At 39.1% G+C, this 14,744-nt stretch overlaps 1 protein-coding gene across 6 annotated transcripts in view; it reads left to right on the plus strand.

The window, feature by feature from the left end:
• The window catches only part of OTUD7B (OTU deubiquitinase 7B), a 59,378-nt gene that overhangs the window by 37,304 nt on the left and 7,330 nt on the right, over nt 1-14,744 (plus strand). For 3 of the 6 annotated variants that reach the window (XM_037826124.1, XM_037826125.1, XM_037826126.1), the window contains exons 3-11: nt 1,742-1,930; nt 3,775-4,002; nt 5,455-5,556; nt 6,350-6,477; nt 10,701-10,813; nt 12,252-12,379; nt 12,686-12,835; nt 13,410-13,524; nt 14,496-14,580. In XM_037826124.1, the coding sequence (XP_037682052.1) occupies nt 1,742-1,930; nt 3,775-4,002; nt 5,455-5,556; nt 6,350-6,477; nt 10,701-10,813; nt 12,252-12,379; nt 12,686-12,835; nt 13,410-13,524; nt 14,496-14,580 (1,238 nt within the window). The remainder of the gene's footprint in view (nt 1-1,741; nt 1,931-3,774; nt 4,003-5,454; nt 5,557-6,349; nt 6,478-10,700; nt 10,814-12,251; nt 12,380-12,685; nt 12,836-13,409; nt 13,525-14,495; nt 14,581-14,744) is intronic. The other 3 variants (XM_037826127.1, XM_037826128.1, XM_037826129.1) reach the window with 2 other exon arrangements.

Raw genomic sequence — 14,744 nt, forward strand, 5'->3', positions numbered from 1 at the left:
TTTGGAAGTAAAGAGGACCTTGTTTTAAGAATTTCATAGTAATTCTTTCTTGCTTTATTTAGGGTTTTATTCAGTACTTACCATATATCTGGAGTGTTTCCAGTGCTGTCTGTTGTGTTAAGCCATCTGAATTTACTGTTACTTGGTTTGTTATTTGGTTTGTAGATTATTTTCCTCAAACCAGTTTTCTCATGTTCTTTCCCTAAACTGTGACTGGTTTATTGCCCAGATTTTTGCCACTTTGGGCCCTGAGGGATTAGGGAAAGATACATTATGGTGGTAAAAGCAAACTACATTTCATTCCACACGGTAAAGCAATTGATTGCATTTAGTTGTAACCTTTGAATTGTTTTAATGACAACTAGCTCTGTTTAGCCTCTGTGGGAGGGTCACACTCTTGGGGAATTGAGCATGGGGAATCACATATCTGTCCTCAGAACATATGCACATATTAGATAGGGAATATTTTCCGGATCTTTGAAAAAAGCCTTTTCTCAGTAGATTGCAAATTTAAAATAGTACCACCAGGGCATTTGAAGTGCCAAATGAACCTATAATACAAAAAATGTTTTATTATTCCTTTCTGTGGTGTTTCCTTTATTCATTAAAACCACCAAATATTTATTGAGTGCCTTTTATTTACTAGGCAGTGTTCTAGGTACCAGGGATATACAAATGTTTTTGTTTTTCAAATGTTTATTGACTTTTTCTTTCCTGAATAAAAATTTAATGCACGTTATTTAATATTCACAGAGTATAAGCAAAAGAAAATGAAAGTTATACAGAAAGTCACATTCTAGGATAACACAATTTTACCGTATTTACTTCCCCATCTTTTTTGACGCATGCATGTATACAATACTGTGTAGTTTTAAGATTGTACATGACTTTGTATCTGACTGTCTTAAAGTGGTTTTGACCTTGAAACCCCCATTGGACCCATGCCTATCCTTTTTCTCCTTGGAGCTGTTGGCCTGTAGGCACTGCTTTGGGCAAATTCAGCCATTTACACAGGCTTGCTTATTATTTTCATTGCTGTTATTATCTTCTGGAATGCACAGAGCTCTCACTATATTCCAAGCACTGAAGATTTGCCAGGCATAGCAGCCATTTAATCTGGCTTTTCATTCAGATTAGAACTCGAGATTACTTTATACCCAGTCTGCAACTGCTATAGCCAGTGGTAGCAGGAAAAGTCTCTTTCCAATGAAAAACCAGAAGTAAACGTACCTCCTGGGCCTCTTGGCTCAGTGAATGTGAGGCTACCTGCCATTGTCAGCCCTCCCTCTCACCTCCCAGCTGGGCATGGAAACTTAGTATCAGGGATGGAACACACCTCAAAAGTGGAGGGGGGGTGACAAGCAATGATTTCCTTAGTACTGGGTGTATTCCCTAGAGTTGATCACTGTGCCAGATTGAATCTGTTTTGTACCCCATAAAAGATCATGTTTTTTCAATCCAGTCTTGTGGAGGCAGACCCACGAGAGACAGTTTTGAACTTCATGGAGCTTATTTAGGAGATAGACAACAAATAAGTAAATAAAGAAGTTAGCAATATTTTAGATTGAAGTGTTATGAAGAAAATCAAAGCTGGGAAAGGGGAATGAATGAAGTGTGCACGAGTATGTGCTTGTTATTTTAAAGTGGTTGGAATCTTTCTGTCTTTCCCCAGTTTCCTTATACTCTGCAGTGCTTGACTCACTTTTTGCTTGACTCACTTTTTGCTTTATATCCTGACCAGGAAAGAATTGGGACGTGAGTGCTGCCCTCAGTGATTTTGAACAGTTACGTCAAGTTCATGCAGGGAATCTGCCTCCACCCTTTAGTGAAGGGAGTGGTAGCCCCAGGACCCCTGAGAAAGGGGTTTCTGATAGAGAATCCACTCGCCCTCCCCGACCCACCCTACAGCGGCAGGATGACATCGTTCAAGGTACTGGGGTAACTGAGGGATGTTTCTGTTTATAAAATAAGAAGGGAGGGGACTGCTAATACAGTCAGAAAGTCTTGTCACCCTTTGGATATTTCATTCCACCTCCTCTCTTCTTCCCCAGCTGAAGTGATCAAAGGTAGCCTCAGTCCATTCAAGTGCTAGATCCCCTCACTGTCTGTCTTCATCTTGAGTGTTATCCTTTATGAAGGCCTTCTTCAAATACTATGAAAGAAATAGAGAAAGAATAACAATCTAATTGTTGAGATACGGTAAGGGTAGAATTGAGAGGATCACTACCATCTGTCATCTCTTTTGAGGACAGTTTGTTAATATTTACCAGTATCTATCAAAATTGAAAAATGCACATAAACTCGGATTCAGCAATTTCATTTCTAACAATTTATCGTATATATGTGTGTATATATGTGTGTGTGTGTGTGTGTGTGTGTATATAGAGATAGATCCTTTAAAAATTAGTAAAGAATAAGGTAAAAGAATAAGTAAAAAAAAAATAATAAGAAAGTAAACTTGTACGGTGTGTAGGGATATTCACTGCAGCATTCTTTTATAGTAATAAAAGGCCAGAAACAACTTTTTAATGTCCATCAGTAGAGAAGTGGTTAAATAAAGTGTAATCCATATTGTGGAGTACGTTGCAGCCATTGGAAAGAATTAGATAGAGCTTTATGTACTGATTGAAAAAGTCTCTAAAATCTATTCAGAAAGGTAAGATGCAGTATAGTGTATGCAATATGCTCCCATTTGTGTTTTAAAAAATGATTTTAAAGGATATATATGCTTCTCTGTATAAAAATTTCTAGAAGGAGACAAAGGTTTGCCTCTGGGGAAGGGATCAGGAGTCTTGAATGAGAGAGAGGCTTCTTTTTAAAAAGCATTTTATACCTTTTGATAGTATTTTGAGTTTTTATCATGGATATGTGGTACTTGTTAAATACCTAAAAAAATAGTTTAAAATATAACATCACTAGAAATAACTTTAGGCAACTCTTGATTAAATTTGTGCATCATCTCTGGCATACATTTGATTGAGAACTGCTCCCCAAAATGGTTTTTAGCTCCTGCCCCCTTCTGATAATCATTACATAACTCAAGCCATCAAATGCATTGTAATATAACACTGAGCAATTTATGATCAGAATGGAATATCTCCTGGGGAATTGTAAGTGCTGTATATTCAAAAGGCAAATGAAATGATTTGGGTACTATCTATTTACTGTATTCCTCTGTTAGCATGTTAAACAAGAATCAAGTATACCTTATAAATTTCTGATAATGATAGGTATCAAGAAAAGTTGTAGTAAATAATATAAATAGATATTATTGATAGTAAGTAAGAAAGTTCCTGAATGTGGAAGATTTGTCATTTGTTTTCTTTTCTATAATGGAAATCCTTTTCTACATTCTCTAATACCCTGAAAATTAACAGAGAGATTCTTTAATTAAATCTAACCAGAAGAAATCCCAAATCCCTTACTCTCTTTCCTCCTACCAAACAATTACCAAGTTGCTAAATGTGTGGGTTGCTGTCATGTTGGGAAATGGAAGTGGAAGCCATAGTCATAGGAAGAGGGGAGGTCAGATAAATTCCAAACAAGGTTAGAAAGAGGAATGAATATTTGCTATTAATGTGAGTAGCTACAAAAATACCACTTTATATATTTTTCCAGTTGTATTTGGCTTGAGAAAAAGGATTATGAAATTTACTAGCCAGTTAGACGTACAGTTTTTACCTGACTGGAAACCATATAGAGAGATAACCATCACTACATCAGTGGAGAATTCACTGAGTTTATATTCTAAGGTGACTCCATTTCTTGTTGCAGAAAAACGCCTGTCTAGAGGCATCTCCCACGCCAGCTCCAGCATTGTTTCCCTGGCCCGATCCCATGTCTCCTCCAATGGTGGGGGTGGGGGGAGCAGCGAGCACCCCCTGGAAATGCCCATCTGTGCCTTCCAGCTCCCAGATCTCACTGTGTACAATGAAGACTTCCGCAGCTTCATAGAGAGAGACCTCATTGAACAGTCCATGCTCGTTGCCTTGGAACAGGCAGGTCAGTGTTATCCCATGTTCTTCCCTCTACTCTCCTATAGGCAGTCATGCCGAGGAGTTTTGGAGGGGCTGGGCTTGATCAGTAGCTTCTGATTGTAGTGGTCTGATTATTGTCGGTGTCAGCAGTCAATCTGATTAATTGTGTACAGAGCTAGAAAAAGGATACAGATTAAACACTTTCCTCTGGAAGTTTTCTGTTTAATGAAGGGGAAACCAGATATACATGTGAAAAGCCTAGGAATACTTAAAAATCAGTAAACACAAAAAATTACAAACTAATTATAATTGGCTCTGGAACACTCTTGTGAACACAAAGGACCAGTGCTGTAGATGATGCATAGTAGTGATTATCTAGAAGTCACATTTATTTATAGAAACCTTTCCCAAAAGATTTATTTACCTTTACAATTGTGTTTATCTTAAATTATTGTTAAAATTAGTTAATATAATGGGATGAGGCAGCTGGGAGTTCTGGGAAAGCTAGTCAGATTAAACTTCCATGGGAGAAGGTGGGGGCATAGAAGGGACGCTTTGGTTTTTTATTTTGTACCCCTCTATACTTTAGCAGTTTTTTAAACTATGTACATATATTTCTAATTTTTAAAAAAATTAGCAAATTATGTAGCTAGTAAGATTGTAAGCCAGATTTTCTTTTTGTAGACTTTTTGGTAGTTAAAGAAAACTGAGGTTATTTTTAAGTGTCTTTCATAAAATATTTTCTTTGGGTACATAATGGGTTGGCAGTTGTGGGAAAGCCATACCGAATTTTGAGGCAAATTTTTTTGGGTGTTTTATGTACTTTGTCTTTTTATTGCTCATGTCTTTAAAGTCATACCATGTGTATGCTGACTGTCATATATGCAGATGATATTTTGAATACATGCTTTGAGTTATTCTGTTACTGACAATGGATTTGTTCTGACACACAAACCCGGTAACTGCAGTAGTTACTGGTCTCCTAATTGGAGTGAAGGATGCGGAACCAGACCAAGTAGCCAACACAGGATTTGAACCTATGACCTTGGCCTCATCATCTAACCCAGGATTTCTCAACTTCAGCACTATTGACATTTTGGATTGGATAATTCTTCATTGTGGAGGCTGTCTTGTGCATTATGTTGTGTTTAACAGCATCCTTGGCCTCTACCCATGAGATGCCAGTAGCAATCCTCCCCATTTGTGGCAACAAAAATATTTTCAGACATTGCCAAATGTCCTCTGGGGAACAAAATCATCCTGCTTAAGAACCATTGATTGAAACAGTCATGCTTACTAGATTCTGACCCATCAGATAAAAGGTATAAAGAATAATTGAGTGATCAGAACTAGATGAGTTTATTCCAGGAAGTCTTCCTGGAGGAGGCAAATTTGGAGTTTGTTTTAGAAATAAGGAAGTGGGAAGGACTTCATGAATAATTTCTTCTCCTTTTCCTCCACCATTATGTTTCTGCAGGGCGTTTGAACTGGTGGGTGAGTGTGGACCCCACCTGTCAGAGGCTGCTTCCTTTGGCAACTACTGGAGATGGGAATTGCCTTTTGCACGCTGCCTCTCTTGGTGAGTCTTGAAAGCTGTCCTCCATTCCCCTGTGGAAAGGAAGCCATAAAGTCAAACCTCATGTGCAGGGCTCGATCCAACCTTGATCTTAGGCAGAAGTGATGATGGTACAGAGCAAGGTCAGGGTGCGTGTGTGTGTGTATTAACACGAGGGGAGAGGGAACACACCCTTCCCTGATGTTTCAGTCTTGTTTAGAGACAATGAGGAGAACACAGGCTTTAGCATGGGCTCTACTCAGGTGGCTGACCCTCAGAAGCAGTATACTATGCAATAGTATACTGCTATCTGTATCTGTATCTATAATTTATGTAGTATTTATTCCTTTGATGCATAAAAAAGATATTTTCAGTAGTCCTTTGTAGGCCTTATATACTTTAAATTATAACCCTGTTTACAGCTCAGTGTGTTATTTGCCATAGCTAAAATAAAAAAAGAGCCCCCATTTTCCAATCAGCTCTGACACCAGTTGCTGTGTGATAGACTGGTCTTATCTGCTGCTACACTCAATTTTAGTGTATTAGTTTTACTTCAGGAGTAAGGTTTTCTAGTCAGGTGTTTGTGGGATGTAGTATATTCTCCACTTTCAAGTTTTTAAGGTCTCTGAACTTACAGAGTAGGAATATCTTTTCTCTTGTGATTAACTACTCTAAATCACAACAAGGGTTTCTTTGAACCTGGTTTTCAGCCTGTTTTCATTCATGCCAGGATCTGTGTATAATAATTTACAGATAAAGTTGAGTCAAGGCAAGGTGTCTTTGCTTTCTGGGTAACCATCATGCTTTTTTGCCACAGGAATGTGGGGTTTCCATGATCGAGACTTGATGCTGCGGAAAGCTTTGTATGCACTGATGGAGAAGGGAGCCGAGAAGGAAGCATTGAAACGGCGCTGGAGGTGGCAGCAGACACAGCAGAATAAAGAGGTGGGGGAGCTTGGGCGGGAGCACTTGGTTTCCCAAAGTAGCCTAGGAGAAATGCCCAGGACAGACTAGCAGGAAATGTCTCCAAGCCAGTGTAGTTCCCTTGTAATCCTGGAAATTGTAGAAAATGTATATAATGCCATAGGGTAAAAATGTCTTCTGATACAGTTATGAGAACTGGTGTGGGAAAGCTGATGAGACCTGTAGAGTTATCTAACATTGTTTTAACATTGTGCTTTTCACCTGATAGGTTAATTGAGTTTGAATGGTACTCCTCAGGTGTTTAGCAAGTGTTGAGACTGCTTTTGTAAAAGAAAGTAACAATGGATTGTGTGCACTTTCCATCCTCTATAACAGAGGATGGGCATACTATGACCTGTGGACCAAATTTGGCCTGCCATTTTTTGGAAAAAAAAGTTTTATTGGAACACAGCTCCACCCATTCACATACATATGTTTTTATGTATGTAACTGTTTTCCTGCTTCAACTGCAGAGTAGAATTGTTGCATATGACCTGCAAATACTGAAATATTTACTATCTTGCCCTTTACAGGAAGAGTTTGCAGACTCCTTTGATAATGATATTAATACATTTACATAAAGATAATGGGCCTCCCTATTTTCTTTTCCCCTGGTTCTTGCTATCTCTTCTGTTTATTTCTATTGTTCTTTGTGTGTGTGTGCGTGTGTGTGTGCGTGTGTGTGTGTATATCCCATGTATATGTCTGGGTGCTTCTGTCATCGAATCTTGGAATATCTCTTCAGAAGTTTTCCTTTTTCTCTCCATCTTGTTTTTTCTTTTATCCTTTTATTGTTCTATCATAACTGGCCGTTATAGAGAACTAAGTGATTTTTTTGTTTTAGTTATTAGAATTTAATGTCCTGAAGATTTAAATTTAGTAAGTAGAAGGTGTTATGGTTCTTTCTCTATAAACAAAGAACCCAGCTTTTAAAAGTGGGATGATATTAAGTGAATATTGTCCTTGATCAGCCAGTCTACCCTAGAAGATTCCTGAGGGACATAAATCCACAGAGGCAAGGCCAAGTACATTGCATTCTTTCTTACCACCAAATCCTAGTGTGGCTGCCTGGTGAGTGTGGCTGGATCTTGTGGAGAGCTTCTTTTGCCTGAGCAAGCCAGCCCAGAGTTTAGAACCCAAAGCAAATCAGTAGTCAGCTTTGCCTTCTTCACTGTTGAGCTCACACTACACCAGAATCTTAGATTTGACCACTGTAGAAGCAAAAAGGATCAAACCATAGCATATGAACTATTAAGTAGAAGTGATAGTAACAGTAGGAGAATAGATGTGCTCGATTACAGCTTTAAACTTCTAGTAGTTATTATTTTAAGGCTGGGTTTAGATTATGATGGTAAAATACCCAAGTTCTCTGCTTGTTTAGCCACCCTTTTTCCCTCTCAAAGTCCCCGGAGAAATATATGCTCAGAAAATAAATATTGGCTAGTAAAGGAGCAGTTAGTCTTTTTAATCCTTTTGACCCTTTTGCTCAGTACGATGAAAGTTCCATACTGGAAATGTGGCCTAGATAATTGTCCCAGTTCAGACCAATTATACTCCATAGCATTATACTTCACCTTGGGAGTGGACATGGGGGCAGGGCAGGGTGATAGACTGGGAGCTTCTTTTAGCCAGTACCAAATACCAAACTAAATTAGTTCTGATTTCCCAGACTTCCTTCTTTACTTTGTGTGGAAATTGGTAGTAAAGCCCAGTAAGAAACATTTTCAGGCTAAAAGGGTGCACCACCTAGTGGCTGTGCGTATAAAAACAGGAAACAGAGACTGATAAGAGGAAGAGGGAGAAAGATCCTCTTGAATGTGTGTATCAGAGTGGCCAGCACCCTGTGTAAAACCTGTATGTTGTTGTTCTTATTTTTAATTGAAAAAACAACCACAACAACAACAAAAAAACATAGTAAAACTTATGATAGCAATGATAAATAGCCTTGTCATTTTTTATTATTAAAATAAGATGTGCTCACAATAGCGCTTCAATCCCAGTCAAATTTGTGCTGGATGCCCCTTGTGTTTCCAGTATGATTCCTTCTACTCTATCAGTGTGTGTTTAAGCATTGTAAACTCATTTTAATACTAATGTAAGCCAACTATAATTAGTAAGGTAAAGTTGTCTTCCAAATCTTCATATACATCCTAAAGCTAATATGGTATTTTTAAATTGTTTGTGCCGCTGCTTTCTCTCCTTTGATAAAAATTATAGTTTCATTCAGTATATATTTATTAATTACTGATAACACAGTAGGCACTGGGAATATTGCATAAAACATGATTTCAGCTCTTAATGAGTTTTCAATTTAGTGGTAGGAGATGAATATGTAAATACATAATTGCTACAAGGATAATAGGTATGACTTCTCTGATAGAAGTCTAACAGGAAAGGAGGGCACAAAGGAAGGAGTGGTTGATCTACTTGGGAGATTTAGGAAATGCTTCTTAGGAGAGGTGATACTTGTGTTCTGTCATGAAAGATGAGAAATTATTCATCAGGTGGATAGGGAGTGGGCTGCTCCAGGCAGAAGTAGAACCTAGACAGATGCTCAGAGGTATAAAGCAGCATGGTGCATTCAAGGAACTATAGCTAAATCACTAAGATATCAGACTAGAAAGGTGAGTACGTGCCAGGAAGTAGCCTTTGTATGCTATTCTTAAGGAATTTGAACTATAACTACTAGGCATTGAGGAGTTTTAGAAGAATTTTTAGCAAGGAAGAAAAATCAGGTTTTAATTTTAAAAAAATATTTCTCGTAGCCATATAGACAATGGATCAGAAGAGTGCATGCCTGAAGGTAGTAAAACCAGTTAAGAGTCCATTGCAGTTGTTCATGTTTAATATTTGTTGACTGAAGGAATATACGTGTGGGTGGATGAAAGAACGAGCAGAGTCTTAGACCACTCCCTGTTTTCTAGCTTGGGTGTGTGGGTAGACAGTTGGTGCTATTCACTAAGACAGGAAGAAAACTAGATTTTAGAAGAGATAAGAGTTATATTTTGACTCTGTAACAGAGCTCAAGGTAGCTATGGCAGGTGGCAGTCTTTTGTCGGCAGCTGGATATGTGAATATAGAAATTAAGAGGAAGTCAAGGCTGAAGAGAAAGATTTTAGAGTCACAAAGCGTATAGTAGTAGTGGACAAGATCGTGGCAGTAGGAAAGAACACCACCAAGAGGGACCCAAGGCTAAAAATCACTGACACAGAACCAATATTTATGAAGTAGACAGAGTTAGAGAGGTAGGAGAAAGTAGTATTGTGGAAGCTAAAGGAGAAGAGAGTTTAAAATGCCCCACGAAGGCGAAGAAAGATGAGACCTGAGAGTCTGCTGAATTTGGCAATTAGAACGTCTTTGGTGTCCTCTGCCAGAGTCAGTCAGGTAAAGTGATGCTGGGAGGTGGAGGGTAGAAACAGAAGAAATGTGAGAGGAATCATAGACTGTTCTTTTTAATTCATTTTTATTGAGATATATTCACATACCATGCAGTCATTACAAAGCATACATTCAATTGTTCATAGTACCATTATATAATTGTTTGTTCATCACCAAAATTAATTTTTGAATATTTTCATTACCACACACACACAAATAACAAGAATAAAAATTAAAGTGAAAAAGAACAATTAAAGTAAAAAAGAACGCTGGGTGCCTTTTTATTTTTTTGCCCCCAGTTTCCTATTCATTCATCCATACACTGGGCAAAGGGGAGTATGGTCCATATGGCTTCCCAGTCACATTGTCACCTCTCATAAGCTACATTTTTATACAATCGTCTTCAAGATTCATGGGTTCTGGGTTGTTGTTTGATAGTTTCAGGTATTTACTGCTAGCTATTCCAATTCATTAGAACCTGAAAAAGGTTGTCTATGTTGTGCGTAAGAGTGCCCACCAGAGTGACCCCTCGGCTCCTTTTGGAATCTCTCAGCCACTGAAACTTACTTCATTTCCATCTCCCTTTTCGTCAAGAAGATGTTCTCTATCCCATGATGCCAGGTCTAGATTCCTCCCAGGGAATACAGACTATTCTTTTTTGGACTTTAACTGTAAAAAAGGAAAAGAGATTTGACTTTGGATTGCAAATTGTAAACCAAGTGCTAATAGAATAGGGAGTGGGGGTAACCTGAGTGAGTTGGAATGGGGTGTTTCCTGTTAGAACCTAGCCTCTAATTTCTGAATGTCTCCTACCTATCTTCACACAGTCAGGGTTGGTATACACAGAGGATGAATGGCAAAAGGAATGGAATGAGCTGATCAAGCTTGCCTCAAGTGAACCCCGCATGCATCTAGGTACTAATGGAGCCAACTATGGTGGGTAAGTGTGGCTAAATGGGGGAGCAGGAAATAATCTTCACTGAGTCCTCACTGAGGTGTGAGGGCTCCCACAACCCAGTGTCCAGTGAGCTCTGTGCTAAGAAGATGTTACAAGGAAAAAGAGGAGACATGGCAAAGGCACAGAGGTGTAGTTCAATATTGCTGTACATGGTGAAAAGTGATAGATGAGGCAGGGCAATCCAGATTTTCATGTCCTATGCTACGGTTTCTCTTGTACTATGCTAAGGAATTAAAGAAGCTGTGCAGGACAAATGACCCAATTTCTTCAACAAATAACTTGCAAGGAAAATGAAAAGGAAGAGGGAACCTATAGGTTTAAAGACACTCAAGAGATATACAACCAATTGTAATGTTTGGACATTTATAAGACTATTGGGGAAATCTGAACAATTTCTATATGTTTGATTATTGTTAAACTTTTAAGTAAGATATTAACAGTATTATTTAAAAAGGGACTTACTTTTTAAAAAGATAGAAACTGACATATTTATGGGTGAAATGATATGATGTCTAGGATTTGTTTCAAAATAATCTGGAGGGGTAGATGGGAGTTGTGGGAAGTAGATGGATGTACAGATGAAACAAGACTGACCATAAGTTTGTAAGTTTTGAAGCTGGGTGATGGTTACATGAGAGTTAATATAATATTCTTTCTAATAAAAAGTTAAAAATTATAACCTATCCAAACTTTATTGTACATAAGAGGGAAGATGTTTTAAAATGCAGATTTCTGGACTTCTACTCCAAGAAAGTATAATTGAAGGGGAATAAGATTGGAGGCAGTTATAGTAATCCAGGAGGAAGGGCCATGGGCATGAAAAGGGGTGGTGGATTGAAGATAGGCTGGAGGAGAGAGATGCAGGAGACACTTAGGAGATGGAATTGGTCAAGCTAGGCAATTAATTGAAGGTGAGGGAAAAGAGTAAATATTTCACAAATTTCTGATTAGGCTACTGGGTAGGTGGTGAAGCTGTTCTTCAAGTAAGGAAACATCAGAGGAGGAATTTTTTTTGTTTTATTTTAAGACATGATGAGTGTAATGTGTTTGTGGTGGGTAAAGTAAGCAGGATGAAGGTCTGCAATTGTGTATTGAACTATGAAAAAAGAGAACTGGGGGAGGCTGTTGAGCAGGAGGAGTATTAAAAGATAACGATTACCTCCAGATTCCTAACACTAGTATAACCCCCAGAGGCTTCAAATCTCTTTTCTTGGATTTCCCCATCTGTGAAAGGGAAGTTGAAATGGCCATGGTTACAATATATCAGCTATATTAGTGGCAGTTTTAAGCCTGGAAAACCAGGAAAAGACAGTCCTCTTTTCCCTCTCTGCAGCACTGGTCTTCAGGGGTCTCTTGTTTTATTTTCTTCTCTTTCCCTTCCATTGCACCCCTTTTACTCTGTCCACTCCTGCAACTCTAGGGTGGAAAGTTCAGAGGAGCCTGTATATGAGAGCCTAGAGGAGTTCCATGTCTTTGTCCTTGCTCATGTGCTTAGGCGGCCTATCGTCGTCGTGGCGGACACCATGCTGAGGGACTCCGGAGGGGAAGGTGAGTCAGTTGGTCAGTTCTCACTCCTCCCTCAGCACCACCTATTTGCATGTCTTTGGGCTAAGCACAGGAAAGGGGATATATAGACCCTTGGGGGAAGACAAGGCATAAATTAAAAGAATGCAAAATTTCCAAGTGATTTAGAGTACCAGCAAGTGAGGTTAATTGACAAGGCTTCTTAGGAAGGAATTATTGAACAGGCATTAGAGTGAAAGAGAGGACTCAATTGGCAGAGTGGTTTAGGGGAATATTTCCACTAGGCAGGGAACATAGCGTTAATAGTAATTTTCTTTTGGTTTCCTGCAGCATTTGCTCCTATTCCATTTGGAGGAATCTACCTACCCTTGGAGGTCCCAGCCAGCCAGTGTCACCGCTCCCCTCTGGTGCTTGCCTATGATCAGGCTCACTTTTCTGCACTTGTGTCCATGGAGCCAAAGGAGAATGCCAAGGAACAAGGTACTGAGTGCAGTGTCTTTTGTCTCTGGAATCTGTTGGTCTGCTTTATTTTTACTTGGAAAAATTGAAATGAGAGATAATATAGGAGGAAAGAACTAAGGAACATGCAAGCCCAGACAGTGTATGTTGTAAATGTCTTATTAAGCTATAAGATATACCATGGTTTCAAAATAAAAAAAAAAAAAGTTTAAGGAAAAACATGGTAGCCTTTCTTTCTTGCTCCCTGTTTTAGAGCAAAGGGCTTGTGTATTAAGGTCATAGGCCCTTCCAAATGATGTTTTGTCTTAAGAATGACCTTGAATTCTCTGAACAGACATTAACTGGCAAGGATATCATGAGTGTTAACTGACTGATTGGTGGGGTGTCATGGAGATTAGTGGTCTAAATTGTATTCTGGGCATTAGAAGAAACCCAATCTGGTTTCTAATGCCAGTGGTAATCCAAATGTAAAATTAAGAAGTGACTTCAGTTGAGACCCATGGTATGATTTTGCCTCTTTTTTAGTGAAGTCTTTGTTCAGTTGTCTTCTTCTCTCCTTGAGGAGATTCCTGATGACATGTTTTTTCCTCCTCAGCTGTGATCCCACTTACAGATTCAGAGCATAAGCTGCTTCCCTTGCACTTTGCTGTGGACCCTGGAAAGGGCTGGGAGTGGGGCAAAGATGACAGTGACAATGTCCGATTGGCCAGGTAAGGCAGGCCTAGCCTTTCCATCTCCTTAATAGCTGGGATCTCTTCCACATACAGCATCTATCTTTCAGGGAACTTTCCCCAGCTCAAAGGCGTGAGAGTCACATTCTAGCTCCAGTTTCTTTGGGAAGATGGAGAGGTGGGAGACAGAGATTGGGCACCAGGACTCTTGGGTTGTGCAGCTGCTTTTGCCCCTGTGAAAGATGGGAATCCTGGATTCTCAACTTGTTTTTAAGTGTTCTGCCCTGATACATCTCAGATTCCCCAAAACAGTGATCAGAAAACTAAAAAAGATCATTAAAACATACTTCTTTTCATAGCCCAAGTGAGAGGGGTTTTAAATCGTTGACTGAAATAGTTCACTCTGGGTTTTTGCCTTTCTGGAATTTCAAGAAAAATATTCCCCTCCCCCGCTGAGCTTGTTGAGCTTTCCTCCTGCCTTCCTCCCACCTTCCCCATGGAGAGTGAATGGATATCAAAGCTCCTCCTTTGCCTCTTACCCAGTGCTTTCTTCTTTGGGCTCCTGCAACTGAGACCCAGCTGAGAGGGTTTAATTTGAAATCCAGAGCTTGTTGCTTTTTAACTTATCACCTGATTATCAAAATCCCCTTCTAAATAATACTTATAAACAACAACAATAATAATAATGGCTTCTGTTTAGTATTTCCTATTTCCCAGACATTGTACTGGGTGCTTTCCAAACATCATTTTAATCTTCACAACAACCCTGAAGGATCGATAGTAGTATTATCTATCCGCATAACCAACCCAGTTGAGTTTTAGGGAAGTTTCAGGGATGTGTTCAAGGTCATAAAACTATACAATTGGTGGAGCTATAATTCAAACCCAGCCCCATCTGAGTCCCAAGCCATGTAAGCCCTTTCCCACCTACTTCTGTAAAGCATCACATAGCTTTGTTTTTTTTAATGTTATGGTGAGTTTTTAATTATTATTTTTTCTCCTTTTCACAGCGTAATTCTGTCCCTAGAGGTCAAACTGCATCTGCTGCATAGCTACATGAATGTGAAATGGATCCCACTGTCATCTGATGCACAGGTAAAAACTTCATCTACCCCCGCCCCTTGTATGTCCTGATTTTCAAGGACAAAGGAGAACAAGGAGATCTGGTGGTGTTTTTCTGAATCTGTTCTGAGTAGTGGTTTGTGATTCAAGGTTAGGAAGGCTGGAAGATATCAACTAAGTTCCAAAGGACATGTTTT

The sequence above is a fragment of the Choloepus didactylus genome, chromosome 2, assembly GCF_015220235.1.
Source record: "Choloepus didactylus isolate mChoDid1 chromosome 2, mChoDid1.pri, whole genome shotgun sequence".
In the NCBI taxonomy this organism is placed as follows: domain Eukaryota; kingdom Metazoa; phylum Chordata; class Mammalia; order Pilosa; family Megalonychidae; genus Choloepus; species Choloepus didactylus.